Here is a 15227-nt window from a genome sequence, read left to right as displayed (position 1 = left end):
GAAGACTGGTGTGTATATTACTTTAGACCAAGTAAAAAAAGTGTAATATTGTTGCTACTGGATGTCTTTTAAAAAATACAATAAACGCTATATAATACACTTCATAAAAAATAGCTTAGTAGCACCGAATCTCCAAAGAAAAAACGTATATCTATAATCGAATGATAAATAAATGAAGGATAAAGTCCATTTCCACTAGTTTGTTTTTTTATCCATTGGTATGTGTGTGGGCGTCCAAAAATGAGATAGTCTATACCTATTGAATAAAACAGTATAATTCAAAAGACCAATAAGACATTCCTTCAGGGCAAAAAAGATAGGCGCAGTATGAAGCCCTATACCTTGGTTTTTTGCAGTACAATTGGCCTAATATAGTTTATCGTTTCACTGAATAAGCTTAAACAATTTGAACAAAAGAAACAAATTACAGAAAACGACATCTTTTATTTCTTATTAAATTCACCGTATCATTAGAGAACAAGTTAAGGCTTTTTTTCTGAGAGAGAGATGAGAGAGAGAACAAAACAATATATGGCAAAATGAGAAGCGTCACTCTATGCTAAAACTTTAATTAAAATGAAGACGTCTGCTGTATAAATGAAATAAAGTGATCGAAAACGCCCTTCAACGGATAAAAAGTAAACCACCCACTCGAAGAAGCGACACAAAACTATCTCTCAACACACATTTGATAAATAATCAAAACTTAGCCATGATAAGCTAAATATGACACGATATAATAAAACAAACACATAAAAATTTACCTTATAAACAAGTAATACAAGACACAGTATTATCAGCAAAGATACTTATGGAAAAAAGTGGGACAGGGATACATCGCTGTACATATAACATAAACAAGTAACACAAAACAGTGTTAGTAGCAAATGAACTTATGGAATAAAGTAGAACAGGGATACACCATCTGTGTGATTCCAATATTATTCTCAACCGTAGAATTAAAGAACAACAACAAACTAAAACTAACAAGAAATAAAATTGGAGTTTTACTTCATATGAAAATGTCATTGATTCCCTCTGAATAAACGAATCATTTTTCCACATATACATATTTATGTATGGTAAGCATTTATAAAATAATATTAATCAGGATATACAAACTGGTCATATACTTGCATATATATTCATTCTTATGTACGACAAAAGATCATGTTAATCAAAATAAATAAGCTGATTATATATTCACATATACATACCTGTATTTGCCATATGTTTGTAAAATCGTATTAGTCAAAACACTGGCCCGGCATGGCCAAGCGCGTTAAGGCGTTTGACACGTAATCCGAGGGTCGCGGGTTCGCATTCCGGTCGCACCAAACATGCTCGCCCTTTCATCCGTGGGGGCGTTATAATGTGATGGTCAATCCCACTATTCGTTGGTAAAATAGTAGCCCAAGAGTTGGCGATGGGTGGTGATGATTATCTGCTTTCCCACTAGTCTTACACTGTTAAATTAGGGACGGCTAGCGCAGGTAGTCCTCGAATAACTTTGCGCGAAATTCAAAACAAACAAATAGTCAAAACACATAAGCTAATCATATATTCATGTATACATAGTTATGTACCGCACAAACGTGTGAACTTGTAGTAGTCAAAACACATAAACTGTCATCTTTGATTTGTTTTAATGACCATTTTATTTAAAATTTTAGATCAATTTCAGCATTTTAATTTATTGAGCCCCTTAAATTTTTCTATTCCCCTTTCCTCCAGAGTGGAAAATATGGCTACGCTACCAACCAAGCACTTAACTTGCATGGATAGTAGCTCACAGTCACCGTACGTCATTAAACACACAAGTCTTAGAAGTATATATATATATTTTTAAACTAATACAGAAGTCCATATGAGTTACTAATCAGTGATGTCGAGAAAACCCACTTGTAGAGAAATATGTATGCAAAAACGGCTCGTTTGGGTTGAGAAAATATTTTATGTAAAATATTTTCTCAACCCAAACGAGCCGTTTTTGCATACATATTTCTTATATGAGTTACTGCAGTAGAAACAACTTTGCATTAGAATGTATGTGTGTCTATATTCGGCTACACACTGGTAGTTTTGAGAAAACGACAGTATGTAAACTATATATGTATGCTTCACTAAGGTGCTAAAGTCTGACCTTTACCTCTCACCAGGTGCGCTAGTGATAAACTCTTTATATATACATATATATATATAATGAACAATATAATTCCAAATCGTTTTATATCTGTTCACAAACTTGGCAGATCAAAGAAACATAATTTTAATTTTCATTATGGAAGGTATCTTAGATCTTAAAATCCATCCAACTGTAGAGTTCGAGGGCTATGTGGTCCAGTTCTTCAATACTGGTGGACTTCATAACTACAAAGAAAGTGGATAATGTCTTCTGAGTGATCTCACGATCCGATGAAAAGGCTGGTGTGGTAACCAAAGTTGTTCTACACCTGAATCGCTCCTCGACTCTCTCGAAGCTGTGTACATACAGTTACGACAGAAAGTGTTCATACTCCTGCGTCCCGAGTAGTTTTTCGCTCATAACTTAAAAAGTATCACGATTATGTTAATAGACGTATAAATATATTATAAATATTATTATAACACGCATCTACATAAATTATTTTTATGTAAATTAAACGATAAATAAACTGTTTATAAACAAATAACCAAAAATAGGAGGAGCAGAAAGTGTTCGTACATTTCAAAACGTGTTAAAAAACTGATATTCCCGTAAAAATTTTGCGAATAAACTACATTATACCATTCCAAAACTAGACACTTGGTTCATAATTATTGGAATTTAGCCAGCAAAAAATTTACTTCCGGCAATTTAGCGCCGTCTCCGTCTTTATTTGCTTGGTCATCATGGCGAACAGGAAACAACTGTTCAGTAATTTAAAAAACTGAATTATTGTAAAATACAAGTCTCGTGTGTCTCTTTCCAGTATTGCTACACAACGTCATGTGCCGAAATCTACTGTTCAAAGCATAATTGCCAAGTTTAATCTTACAGGATCAACTGCTAACCTCCCTCGTTCCGGACGCCCCACCAAAATTCCTGAGAGAACCAAGAGGAAGGTTCTCAGAGAAGTTAGTAGGAACCCTCGTTTAACACGCAATGATATACAGAAACTTATAAGGAAAACTAGGGTTGAAGTAAGCACCTCTACAGTTACGAACATGTTACGCTCTTCTGGGTTCAAAGCATGCCGTCCTCGTAGAACTCCATTTTTAAAGCCTGTTCATTTAGAAGCACGATTGAGGTATGCAGGAAAGCAAATAGATAAACCCTTTATCTATTGGAAGAGTATTCTTTGGTCAGGCGAGACTAAAATCGAGCTTTTCGGCCACAATGATTTTCACTATATCTTCCAAAGAACACCGTTCCTACAGTTAAACACGGAGGGGGATCGATCATGCTATGGGGTTCCTGCAGCTCTTCTGATGTAGGCAACCTTCACCGCGTCAACGGAATCATGAAAAAAGAAGAGTACGTTGATATATTAGGCACTTATATCAAGAATGATGCTCGGAACTTGCGGTTTGGGCGTCGTTGGATCTTCCAGCACGACAATGTCCCTAAGCATACATCGAAATATGTGCATCCTGGTTGCAGAGGAACCATATAAGCGTTCTGGAGTGGCCATCGCAGTCACCCGATCTCAACCCAATTGAAAACGTTTGGCATAAGTTGAAGACCAGGGTTCATCAGCGTCATCCGGAAAACTTGCAAGAGTTGGAGGCCTTCTGTAAAGAAGAATGAAAGAAAATACCAGTCGAGTACTGACAAACGATCATGGATGGCTATGAGGAGAGATTGCGCCAAGTAATTCACCTGAAAGGCTATACAACTGACCATTTAAGTAGACGCACGAACACTTTCTGCCCCTCCTATGTTTGGTTATTTGTTTATAAACAGTTTATTTGTCGTTCAATTTACATAAAAAAATTTTGTAGATGTGTGTTAGTATAATATTGATAATATACTATACTTTCATTATTTTAATCATGATACATTTTAAGTTATGAGGAAAAAACTACTCACGACGCAGGGATACAAACATTTTCTGTCGTAACTGTAGTTGACGTTTCACTTGCACTATCCACTACTTTTCTAGATGTCTAATCCACTCGCTAGTAACTTTTTAAAGTGTTTCTCTTAATTTCTCTCAGTAATCTATGTGCCTGATCCTTTTACACTGGATTTTTTTCACCCATTGATCAGTAGAAGGTGTAAAGTGACGTTTTACAGTTTTCTATGGCTGATCTTCCTTTACTGGATATTTCATAGCATCACCTCTTGTACAGGTGACTTATGTTGTTTATCTAGATAAAAATCATTCTAGATTTTGTTGCGTGCCTTTGCGTGGAATATTTAGATTACTTTTGCAATTGATCTTTGTGTGTGTTTATGGATCTTGACTCGCTCACCATGGTTGGTGTTTAACATGTTGCATATCTCCTTCCGAATGGTCCTAGCATCCCAAGTTGATTCGTAGTCTTTTGTTTTTAAATACTGACAATGGATAGCCATGTCTTACGAGTTCTAAATCTTTGATATTAACGTTATTATGAACTGGGTATATTAATTTTTTTGCATATCCTTTCCCAAAGCACACTACACGAAAACAAGTCAGATGGTAATTATGATACATCCTGTTCCAATAAACTCCAGGTATTATTATTTGTAATTGGACAAGGTCCTGGAGATATTGTAGTTTTATTTGATATTATATTGTATATTATATTAACTTCTTAGGTGGAATGTTTTACAGCTGTTATATGGAGCAGAGTGATTGGTCAACAGATAGAAAATTTTATCCTGAGCGTAGTTTTGGCATTTTATATAAGATCCATCTCTTTCAATGAATGATCAGGATTTACTGTAGCGTTCTTGTCTGAATGTTTTCTTCCAGTTGTTCTGTTGAACATGTGTACGTAATTTCTTTCAATAACCAACAAAGCAGTTTTCGGTTTATTTTCGTTTTTTTAATTCAAATTTAATATTAATCTTATTTTTGCGTACAACAAAGTAATAGCTATTTCCACTGGAAGACCAGACTTTATCTAGTATTTATTTCTCCACCTCCAACAATCAATGCATTTCCCCTACCAAAGAGTAAAGTGACCTCCCCCAATGGTTCAGAAGAAGCCTGTAGGTTTATAGCGAAAAAAACTGAGTTTCCAAACCCGTGGAGGGAAGAGCACAGCAACAGATAGCCTATTGTATAGCTTTGTGTTTAAATACCAGGCAAATAAATCATAGCACTAAATCCACGATCATCTAGTTGCTGCCTAGATTAGATAGCTATTGTGCTTGATTCATCCTTGGAACGTATATAAATCAATGCTATTTATCAACTGATATTTTTATTTTTCAGTGTGAAATTAGATGTTGAAATTACTCTTTCGTTTATTAAGAGATATTCACACTAAATTTTTTGGTTATTACTGCACTTTCCTTCAAGTTTTAGTCCTGTTTTTTTATTATTGTTGTTTGGCTTATTGCCAACAGTTCAATACGTGCTCTTACAATACCCCCGCTAGTACAGCGGTATGTTTCCCGATTTACAACGCTAAAATGAAGGGTTCAATCCCCTCGGTGGGCTCAGCAGATAGTCCGATGTGGCTTTGCCATAAAAAAACATATATGCTTCTACAAGCTTTTATGAAGACCATATGCTGAGGCAGTGCGCTATCCCCAAACCATTTCTTTTGCGTGGGTGGGGAGTCAGTTCCAGTTCTAAAAGTGCTGTTTTCAAATTATTTAGATTATTTTATTAGATTATACCTCGAGTAAATAAAACAATCTTTATTATTTGTGTATAACTTACGTTAGAAAAACAGAAAGTTTAAGACTGTATCTGATTTCAGTATGTTTTCGTCTGTTAAATTTGAAATAAAAGATTTTTGTAAAACATACCTCCCCCAATCTTTTATGTGTGATGCTTCTGGATCACAAGATAAGTTTAACCAGATCCTAGAAGTTCAGTGCTCCCTTTCTCACATAATAAATTATCAAAGAGCAGTATCTAATAAAATAAGTTTAAATGATGTTCAAAGTTTTATCTGCAATTCTAGTTGGAAAGAAGAATGTAAACATCAGTGGTGAGATTTGGAGATTAAACATACACAGATACGCAATTAGATAAACACACAAATGAGTGACAATCATCTGTTAAAATAGATTGATTTTTCTGCTTTCTTTTATTTGTAGTTCATGTAACCTCTAGCTTGTCTGAAGTGTAAAACATTGTGTAATAAAATTGATAAGTTATGAAGAGTTGATCACTTCGACTAACATCTTAGACAAATAATTCATTTCAAAGTTGAGCCAAAAAACGGAAACTGCCACTTTTAATTATTCCACACAACCTCTGTCGACAAAAAGAAAAAGATACACAGTTATTCCATAATGAGCTATGAATACAATGTTCCTTTGATACATAGCTCGAACCACAAAACAGAAGTAACATTACGCGGTGATTTTCGTTTATTGAGAAATAATTTACTTCGTGCATTAACCAAACATTCCGCGTGTCCTACAGGAAAGTGAAACTGACTACCAATCATATTTTCAACTTGGGGTAGACGTAAACGTTGTAAATATGAATTTTTTTCTATGTAGGCAATATAAACAAATATATATTTTTCATCAGAATCTATCTTTCTCTCCTTGTCTGTTGGCCAGCTTTAATCCATGATTTTTGTCTATTGACAAAAGTAATGTTACAACTATCTTACGTTTTAAAATGATGTTATGGAAGGGCCTAAAATATTAAAATATCTGTTAACCGTCATGACAAAATAGGCTTCATTAGATAAAACTCTATTTTGTCCACAACTGATTGAACAATGCAGTTTGTTTTATACTCAGGTGGCATACACTAAAAACAAAAAGTCTAAAAGCCAACCTGTAGCCACCTGTCGGTAATACCAACAGCTTGTTATCAGAGAGAATGACGTAAACTTGTATAGTGTATATGGAGTATGGAGTATGCACATTTGCAGTATATTCGTAAACTAACTTACAAATATCAAACCCGACTGCAGGAGATTGCCCGTTCTCTTGCCTCTAATGGCAAAACTTTAAAGGCGGATCCATCATATGTGGATTTTCACTTTGCCTTCCTCCTGTAAAATTTCTTCAAATACTCATGCTTAACCTAAACGTCTGAACAAATACGAAAATACTTATAGTTCTTATGAAAACTATTAGGCTTGTAATAACAGCTTAAATAAAGTATATTTCCTATAAATTAAAAGGCAGTACAAAATAGTTTCTCTGGATTAATGCCAAGCGAATGATCTTAACTACTCGTATACTAAGTTGACAGTTAAGATTATAAAATCAGAAGTAAACAGATATTGCCGTTTATCAGTTTAATTACTCAAAAGTAATCAAATAGTTAAAGCAAACAGTGTGTGATCAAACTCATAATGATAACCCAGGTTTCCTCTCCGATTTAAAAACAACAACAAATACAAAAAAACTTAAATTATGTTCTATAAATAGTTTTGTGTGTTTACAAGTTATAGTTTCACTTCTTATCTTATTAGAACGGAAACATTTATTTTAATGATACTGAACTGCTTGTTTGTTTAAGAGTAAAGACACATTGAATTGTATTCTGTTTACCGCAAGGAAACTAAATCCATTTGTAGCATTCTAAGTCCAAGAACTACCGTTGTTCTGTCGGGGGGCCAATAGTAACTTGTAATTTTTTAATGCCTCCCGCTAGTACAGCGGTAAGTCTACAGATTTACAACTCTAAAATCAGATGTTTCGATTCCCCTCAGCGGGCTCAGGAGATATCTCGATGTGACTTTGCTATAAGAAAAACACACACAACTTTTTCATAACTAGAATATAAAATATTCTTTATATAAAAAATAACAACACGAAGTCACAAGTTCCAACAAAAATCAGAAGTGCTTTGTAACAATGGATTGCCGTTACAACACTTACTCTCTCGTGTCCACAGCCCACCGCTAGTACAGCGGTAAGTCTACAGAGTTATAATGCTAACATCAGGGGATACGATTCCCCCTCTGTGGGATCAGCGGATAGCCTGATGTGGTTTTGCAATAAGTCTAAGAAAAACACAAACATCATCTTAATAGTTAATTTTATTCAATGCAATATAAAAATATGATTTTATTTTAACGGTAAAAATTTCAGAATCCGTTTTACAATATTTTACCTTCACTGGTTGTAAAATGAAATTACTTTTATTCCAAACGAACATGATTCCGCAGCTTTGATAATATAATCATACTTTGAGAAATATTCAAGAAAGTTATGTTGCTATAGTACGAGGTATTGGCAATGATATCTATTGTATTATATCTGACATTTTTACACTTTCAGTTCCACAACACTTATACATGTATGTTTTAACACATTCACTTTTACAAACATGTATGTAATACCTTTATTGCATCAATACCTTTTTAAATACAGGATGTTTAGAATAATACAAAATGAATCTAATCGCAGACACCGAAATCTGTAAGCCCCCTGTCTTAGGTCTAATATTAGTTAAGCCTTTACTAAGTACAACCTATATTCAATAAAAATATAAACTTAACAATGCAATTTGTCTACGTTTTTTTATTTGTTTAGTTAGGTTTAAACCATACTTAATACTATCAAGAAATAAACTCGTTATGTTATCCTACAATTCAATTTTAGATCTTTTCAAAATGTTTGATAAGATTTTAATATATTGTGGAAAATGTCTATTAAAATGTATTAACATTCGTTCGAAGAAGGGCCCGGCATGGCCAGGTGGGTTAAGGCGTTCGATTCCTACTCCGAGGGTCGCGGGTTCGAATTACGGTCGCACCAAACATGCTCGCTCTTTCAACTGTGGGGGCATTATAATGTGACGGGCAATCACACTATTCGTTGGTAAAAGAGTAGCCCAAGAGTTAGCGGTGGGTGGTGATGCCTAGCTGCCTTCCCTCTAGTCTTATTCTCCAAAATTAAGGACGGCTAGCGCAGATAGCCCTCGTGTAGCTTTACGCGAAATTCAAAAACAAATCATTCGAAGAAAAAGTTCGCTCGCATGCGCTGTTAGATTGTAAGGTGAGCGTACTATTTCAAGATATACAAAAGTTGAGTATTATTATAATAGATCATTTTGTACTAATAATTACTAATCCTGGTATTCATACCTTATTGATAAAAATTTAGAAAAAGCTAGCATTTTTTATGGATTTTTGCTTGTGGTGACATTTAATAGATGGTGCAGGAGTTTGGGTTACATACATAGATACTGGCATACACGCTATTATAGTAAGGTTAAGACCTTAAGTTCTCTGAACAAATATAAATGTACATGTTAACGCCTTCAATTCTACAAACGCGTATGTATATATGTATACATTATAAATATAGATGTACGTATGTTGTTATCTTCTGGTACAGCGGTAAGTCTACGCATTTACAACACTAAAATTAGGGGTTCCATTCCTCTCGTCAGACTCAGCAGCTGTGGCTTTATAATAAGAAAAACATAACTTAAGTATGTTGAGCAAAGATTTCGAAGTTGCTATGATGTTGTAATTCACTTACTATGATGTTGTAACTCTCTTAGTATTACATGCTTTATATAGATCGTACAGAAAACAAAAGTTCTAGCGAAACAATATTTTTAAAAATTTGGATAATTTAAAAAGTAAAACACAGGTAAGGGTTTCCTTGCTTATTAACTTTACCCGAGAAATTCCCTATTCTACAATTTAAAGCAGAAATGTTAAGATTCGTTTAACTAAGTTCAAAAATATTAATCACCACGACTTTATCATTAAGTGTGTTTTCTATATGATTTATTAATTGTGTTCGCAGCATTTTACAATTTTGATAACGTAGACAATCTTTTGACTATGATGTGGCAATTTAGACTAAAATATTCAAAACATAATTATATCAATATTTAAAAAAATATAATATATCTTGATATTCTTGTTACCCGGATTTAGCACATCTGAAGAAAGTGGATTCAATTCACCGTTGTGCAACTGTAAACTAAGGGAAAAACAACTAACATTAGCTTTATACATCTGATAAAATTGTTCAACATATGCTTAAATTACTTAAACGTTATAATCTGGGAAAGTTGGAAGCAACTGGGAATAATGAAATCATTACGTTTGTAATAACGTATTAAACCGTATTTGGACCTTGCATGGCCAGGTGGTTAGGGCGCTCGACTCGTAATCTGAAAATAGCGAGTTCAAATCCCCGTCACACCAAACATGCTTGGCCTTTCAGCTGGGAAGGTTGCGTTATATGTGACGGTCAATCCAAATGGGTGGTGACGACTAGCTGCCTTCCCTCTAGTCTTACACTGCTAAATTTGGGACAGCTGGTGCTGATAGCCCTCGTGTAGCTTTGCGCAAGTTAAAAAAAAAACAAAACAATTAAACCATTATTCAAGAACAAAGAGATTAATAAAAGTATTAATTTTGTGAAACTGTTAGAATAAACTTGAAAACTAAGGATCAGTTACTACCAAGAAAACATTTACCCATGGTTCTTAAGTCTCACGAGTAAAAATTAAAATCGGTGAAGCAATAAACGTGTCATTTACTTTATTATTATTATTATTTTTACTGATTTTTTTTAAATATGGCTCAATGTAAAATTATATAATATATATGCTCATATGATTTTTTTTCATTAAACCCTTTAATATTAAACTTGAGACTGCGTTCTTCTGAGAAACATAGTTCAACTTTCTCCATCCCTAGTAATTTCTTGAAATGAATTAACTTACAGATAGCGCCCTCTCAGTGGCACAGCGGTATTTCCGCGGACTTACAACGCTAGAAATCTGGTTTCGATGCCCCTGGTGAGCAGAACACAAATAGCTCACTATGTAGCTTTGTGATTAATTTCAAATAAACAAACTTACAGGTAGATTTAGACAGTCAAAGTAGTGAAACGATACGTTTCTAGTCTGTTTGTGTGTGTGTCGGGGGTTATGTCATGTAACACCCTAAAACAATATTGCTTGAAACTAGTAGCATGTAATCTTATAAAAGTAATACATAGGTTTGTCTGTGAAATACCAATACGTGTTTTATCATAAACCATTTTTATTTGTTTTGTTTTTTTCATCCGAAATCAGTAAATAGGGGATTGGTAAAAGTAAACTAGTAAAACATAAATAAAAGCCACTGATAAAAGAAAAACATATTTTTTGACTTAAAGGACGAAATACAACTCTCAAAAAGACAAGTTAATCCATGAGAAAACGAAATAAATTCCAAAACTGTCAGAATGTTACAATAAAAAGATAAATGTGCCATTATGTTTGCCAGATATCAAACATTGAAACTGTTTCAGCCCACACTCAGAAAGAACTATAAAGAGAGGATAACCTGGTGCTTTTTATCATTTCTAATAGTTTTGTCTCTGTCTTTAGAAAAGGTTTGCTGATACCAAGGTAGGACTACTGTTTGTTTTTATTTATTTCTGTTAAAAACGATACATTAATCAACAAATTTAAACAGTAAGTATTTTGACATAAGTGCAATTAAAATGTCTTTATGAGATGTAATTTTTCAGTGATTTATGATAAGCCAAAATGTATATGAAATATCATCATGGAAAACACTTAGCTATCGATTTTGTTGTTCCTAGAAAATGTATATATAAAAAGAAACGTGGTAATCAGTATACGATAGGCCTAGCATCGGCAGGTGGTTAGAGGCGCTAGACTCATAATCTGAGAGTCGCGGGTACGAATTCCCCTCACACTAATTATGCTTGCCCTTTCAGCCGTGGAGTGTTATAACGTTACGAGCAATCCAAACTATTCATTAGTAAAAGAGTAGCTACTTTGTTGGCGGTGGGTGATGATAACTAGCTGCCTTCCCACTACTAAATTAGGGACGGTTAACACAGATAGCCGTCGGGTAGCTTTGCGTGGAATTCGAAAATCAAACAAACAATCAATATAAGAACGTCATGATGAGGAAACTTTAGCTACGATGGTAAATAAAATTCCCCAGCTTATCTAAACTTTAATAAAACAATCTTATTTAGCAAAAACATAAGTCGTTCCAGTTAAAATCTGCCACAAAAATTATGATGAAAATTCAAATCTTGTATTTTAAAGTCATGACAATCAGTTAAGTTCTAAAGTACGAGTTTAAGAGGCATAGATATTTAAAGCAAATGAAGGCTTATTTATCGTAACCATAATTTTTGTTTAGTATAAAATTACTACGTTAAATGCATATAAGAACAGAATACATTTCAAATTTCTTTAGCATCTTTATACTTGGTTATTGATTTTTAGACTTCGACTTGAATATATATATATATATATATATATACTCATTTGACACAAACTGCAAAATCTCTCTAGACGCTACAAATGTAGCTTTAATTGTTGCATGGGCCGTTGCTCCAGGTGAGACAATCAAACATTGTAAAAATAATATTTTGTTAGAAAATAAATTTTTCCAAAACAGTGTTATTGTTTTCACCTCTCAGTGGCTCAACGGTAGGTCTGAGGGAATTTGTTTATGAATTTTGCGTTAGCCGTCCCTAAATTAGCAGTGTAAGATCAGAGGGAAGACAACTAGTCATCACCACCCACCGTCAACTCTTGGGCTACTCTTTTACCAACGAATATTGGGATTGACCGCACATTATAACGCCCCCACAACTTAAAGAGCGAGCATGTTTGGTGTGACGGGGACTCGAACCCGCGACCCTCAGATTAGGAGTCGAGTGCCTTAACCACCTGGCTCACACCTCTAAAAACTGGTTTCGATATTCGTAGTGTAGCAAGTGATTGCGCCTAACAACAAACAAACAATTGTGTTTTATTATTATCATTTCAGGCAACATGGAAATTAAGCTAGCCTTTTTCTTAGTTCTGCTACTGACTATTACTGCAGCATGGTGCAATCCATTAGCTAAGACTCTCAGAGGTGAGTTATAGTTTCATTCTGGTTTTGTGTTCTCTTCTTTTCTCGATGATTTTAGAACTCGTTATTTTTTAAATCATACAATACATAAAACCATGTATAGCCAAGACTCTTATTGTTAATTGTAATACATTATTTAACCTTTCAGAGTAAAGTTAAATGGCTAAGTTTTGTTTTTAGTTCTGCGTACTTGTGTTCTGCCATTATTTGTATACAAAAAAGTTGTGTTAATTAATAACTGAAAACCGTGTACAACTTGGTCGAGGACTTAAAATTTCATAAGCGGATATTTTTGATGCAATCTTCACGTTTTATTTACGGAGAAAAATATAAAACAGGCTTAAGAAAATTAAGTTAATTTGGTTACAAATATTTTAATCGTAAGAGTAAATTAAGAAATATAACCATGCTTTTATCAACCATTTATATACTAGTAGCTAATTTTTATTATTATATTATTTGTTACATTTTTTTAAACTTCTAGGGCTTGCTTTTGTTTAAGAGTAATGGTTTAATAATGTTTTCGATAGATCTTCTATTTTTCAAAATTTTTTCTGATCATTTCGTAGATTAGTCACAAAGAATATGACATTTTGGTATAAAAGATATATATTTCTAGTACATTCTGCATTAATCTTCACAGACCGTAACAGCAAGCCATACAAAGTTGTGTGTTACCTGGGTAGTTGGGCCAACTACCGCTGGGGAGATGGAAAATACAAAATTGAAGATATCGACCCTTTTATCTGCACTCATCTTATCTACGGATTTGCTAAACTGGATCTCAATAATAAGATCGCTGCATATGATCCTTATCTAGACTTGGTTGAGAACTGGGGTTTGGGTAAGTTTATGTATTTCGTATCTTCTGTTTACTTGAGGTCAGGCGTAGCTTACTCGTTAGCTTGCCGGAATTTTAGAGAGTGTAGTTTTATCCTAAACATTATTCAGAATCACTTGAAGTTTATTGCTGTTATTAATACCAGATGTACTTCCGCAGGGTCCTCGATAGCCTTTTGTTTAAAGGGTAAATAGAATCAAAATTAGAAGTAATAAATGTTTTTATTTCTTGGTCTTGAAGTTCATATTTCATGTTGTGTTGTAGCCTACAGAGTGCATAATTCTTCTCGTGATTTTATAACATGTGCATATTTTACTAACGTCACGACAATACAAATTTCAACGCTAAGCGTCTCTTATATGACGTCATTTAATGTGTCTAATAACTGACCGATAGACATCACACTACTGTACAGTGATGAGAGTAGTTAAAACAAGTGGCCCTTTCAGGTGAACTTTGACCCTTTTTCTGGGAAATTATTTTATCTTCATGGAAAGTAGTAGGAGCCACCATTATTTCTTTTTCTTGTAACTCTCATTAATATCACTAAAAGTGGCGAAAAGATTTAAGAACATTTTGCTGTTAATCTATTAATGAACTTCATATCGTGATTTTTTTCGAAAGGAGATCAAAGACCGCCTGGAATGGTCCTCTGTTTTAACCAGTCGCACCACAATACAGTAGTGTATTCTCTGTCTGTCAGTTAGCAGACGTTAAATTGACTCACGTGAGGCATTTATGTTTTTTATAAAACAAATGTTAACATATTTCCAAATAGACAGTTTACTTCTAATAAAGTTAAGAATAAACAAACATTATTATCTAGTGTCTCTGACAGTTAATTTAAGGTAAAGATGTTATTTTTATAAATATTTATGACACTTTTTATCAGAGTTCATTGTACTGCTGAAAAGCCCAACTCTGAAGTGTTGCCTTTATAGTGACAACGTAAAAAAAAAAAAGATAAAAGAGAGGTAATTTGCTTCTCATTTTGTGGACTCTGATGGGTTAGTAACTAGCGTGCTTGCGCTGTGAACCCGATGGTTTCTGTTTTGCGTCCCGTTAAAGCAGAGTGTGTGTGTGCCGAGTGTGTGTGTGCTAAAAGAATGAAGCTCATTTCTACTATTTAATCAGACGGAAGAGACCAAAGAATTGTTGGTGGGTGCTGTTGACTATATGTCTTCCCTTTAGTCTATCAATTCCAATTTACGATCAGCTATGCATAGATAACTCTTGTGTAGACGCAGGTGCGCAAATAAGCTCTGTTTGTTGTTTGAAGAACTACTCGCAGGATTACTGTCGTTTCGAGAAACCATAGAAAACGAAATCGAATTTGTTTTATAACTGGTGAATTAGTCTCTAAGAAAAGCATAAAAATTTCCTTCAGTATAAAAATAACTCTGGAATTTTCCCTGACATCTGCTTTAAT

General features: G+C 34.1%; 1 protein-coding gene across 1 annotated transcript in view; it reads left to right on the top strand.

The window, feature by feature from the left end:
• The window catches only part of LOC143236103 (putative chitinase 10), a 40594-nt gene that overhangs the window by 13539 nt on the left and 11828 nt on the right, over positions 1 to 15227 (top strand). Inside the window, exons 10-11 of the mRNA XM_076474372.1 lie at positions 12871 to 12960; positions 13601 to 13801. Of these exons, the coding sequence (XP_076330487.1) occupies positions 12871 to 12960; positions 13601 to 13801 (291 nt within the window). The remainder of the gene's footprint in view (positions 1 to 12870; positions 12961 to 13600; positions 13802 to 15227) is intronic.

Source organism: Tachypleus tridentatus, chromosome 13 (genome assembly GCF_004210375.1).
Source record: "Tachypleus tridentatus isolate NWPU-2018 chromosome 13, ASM421037v1, whole genome shotgun sequence".
In the NCBI taxonomy this organism is placed as follows: domain Eukaryota; kingdom Metazoa; phylum Arthropoda; class Merostomata; order Xiphosura; family Limulidae; genus Tachypleus; species Tachypleus tridentatus.
This window is presented reverse-complemented; position numbering and strand designations above follow the sequence as displayed.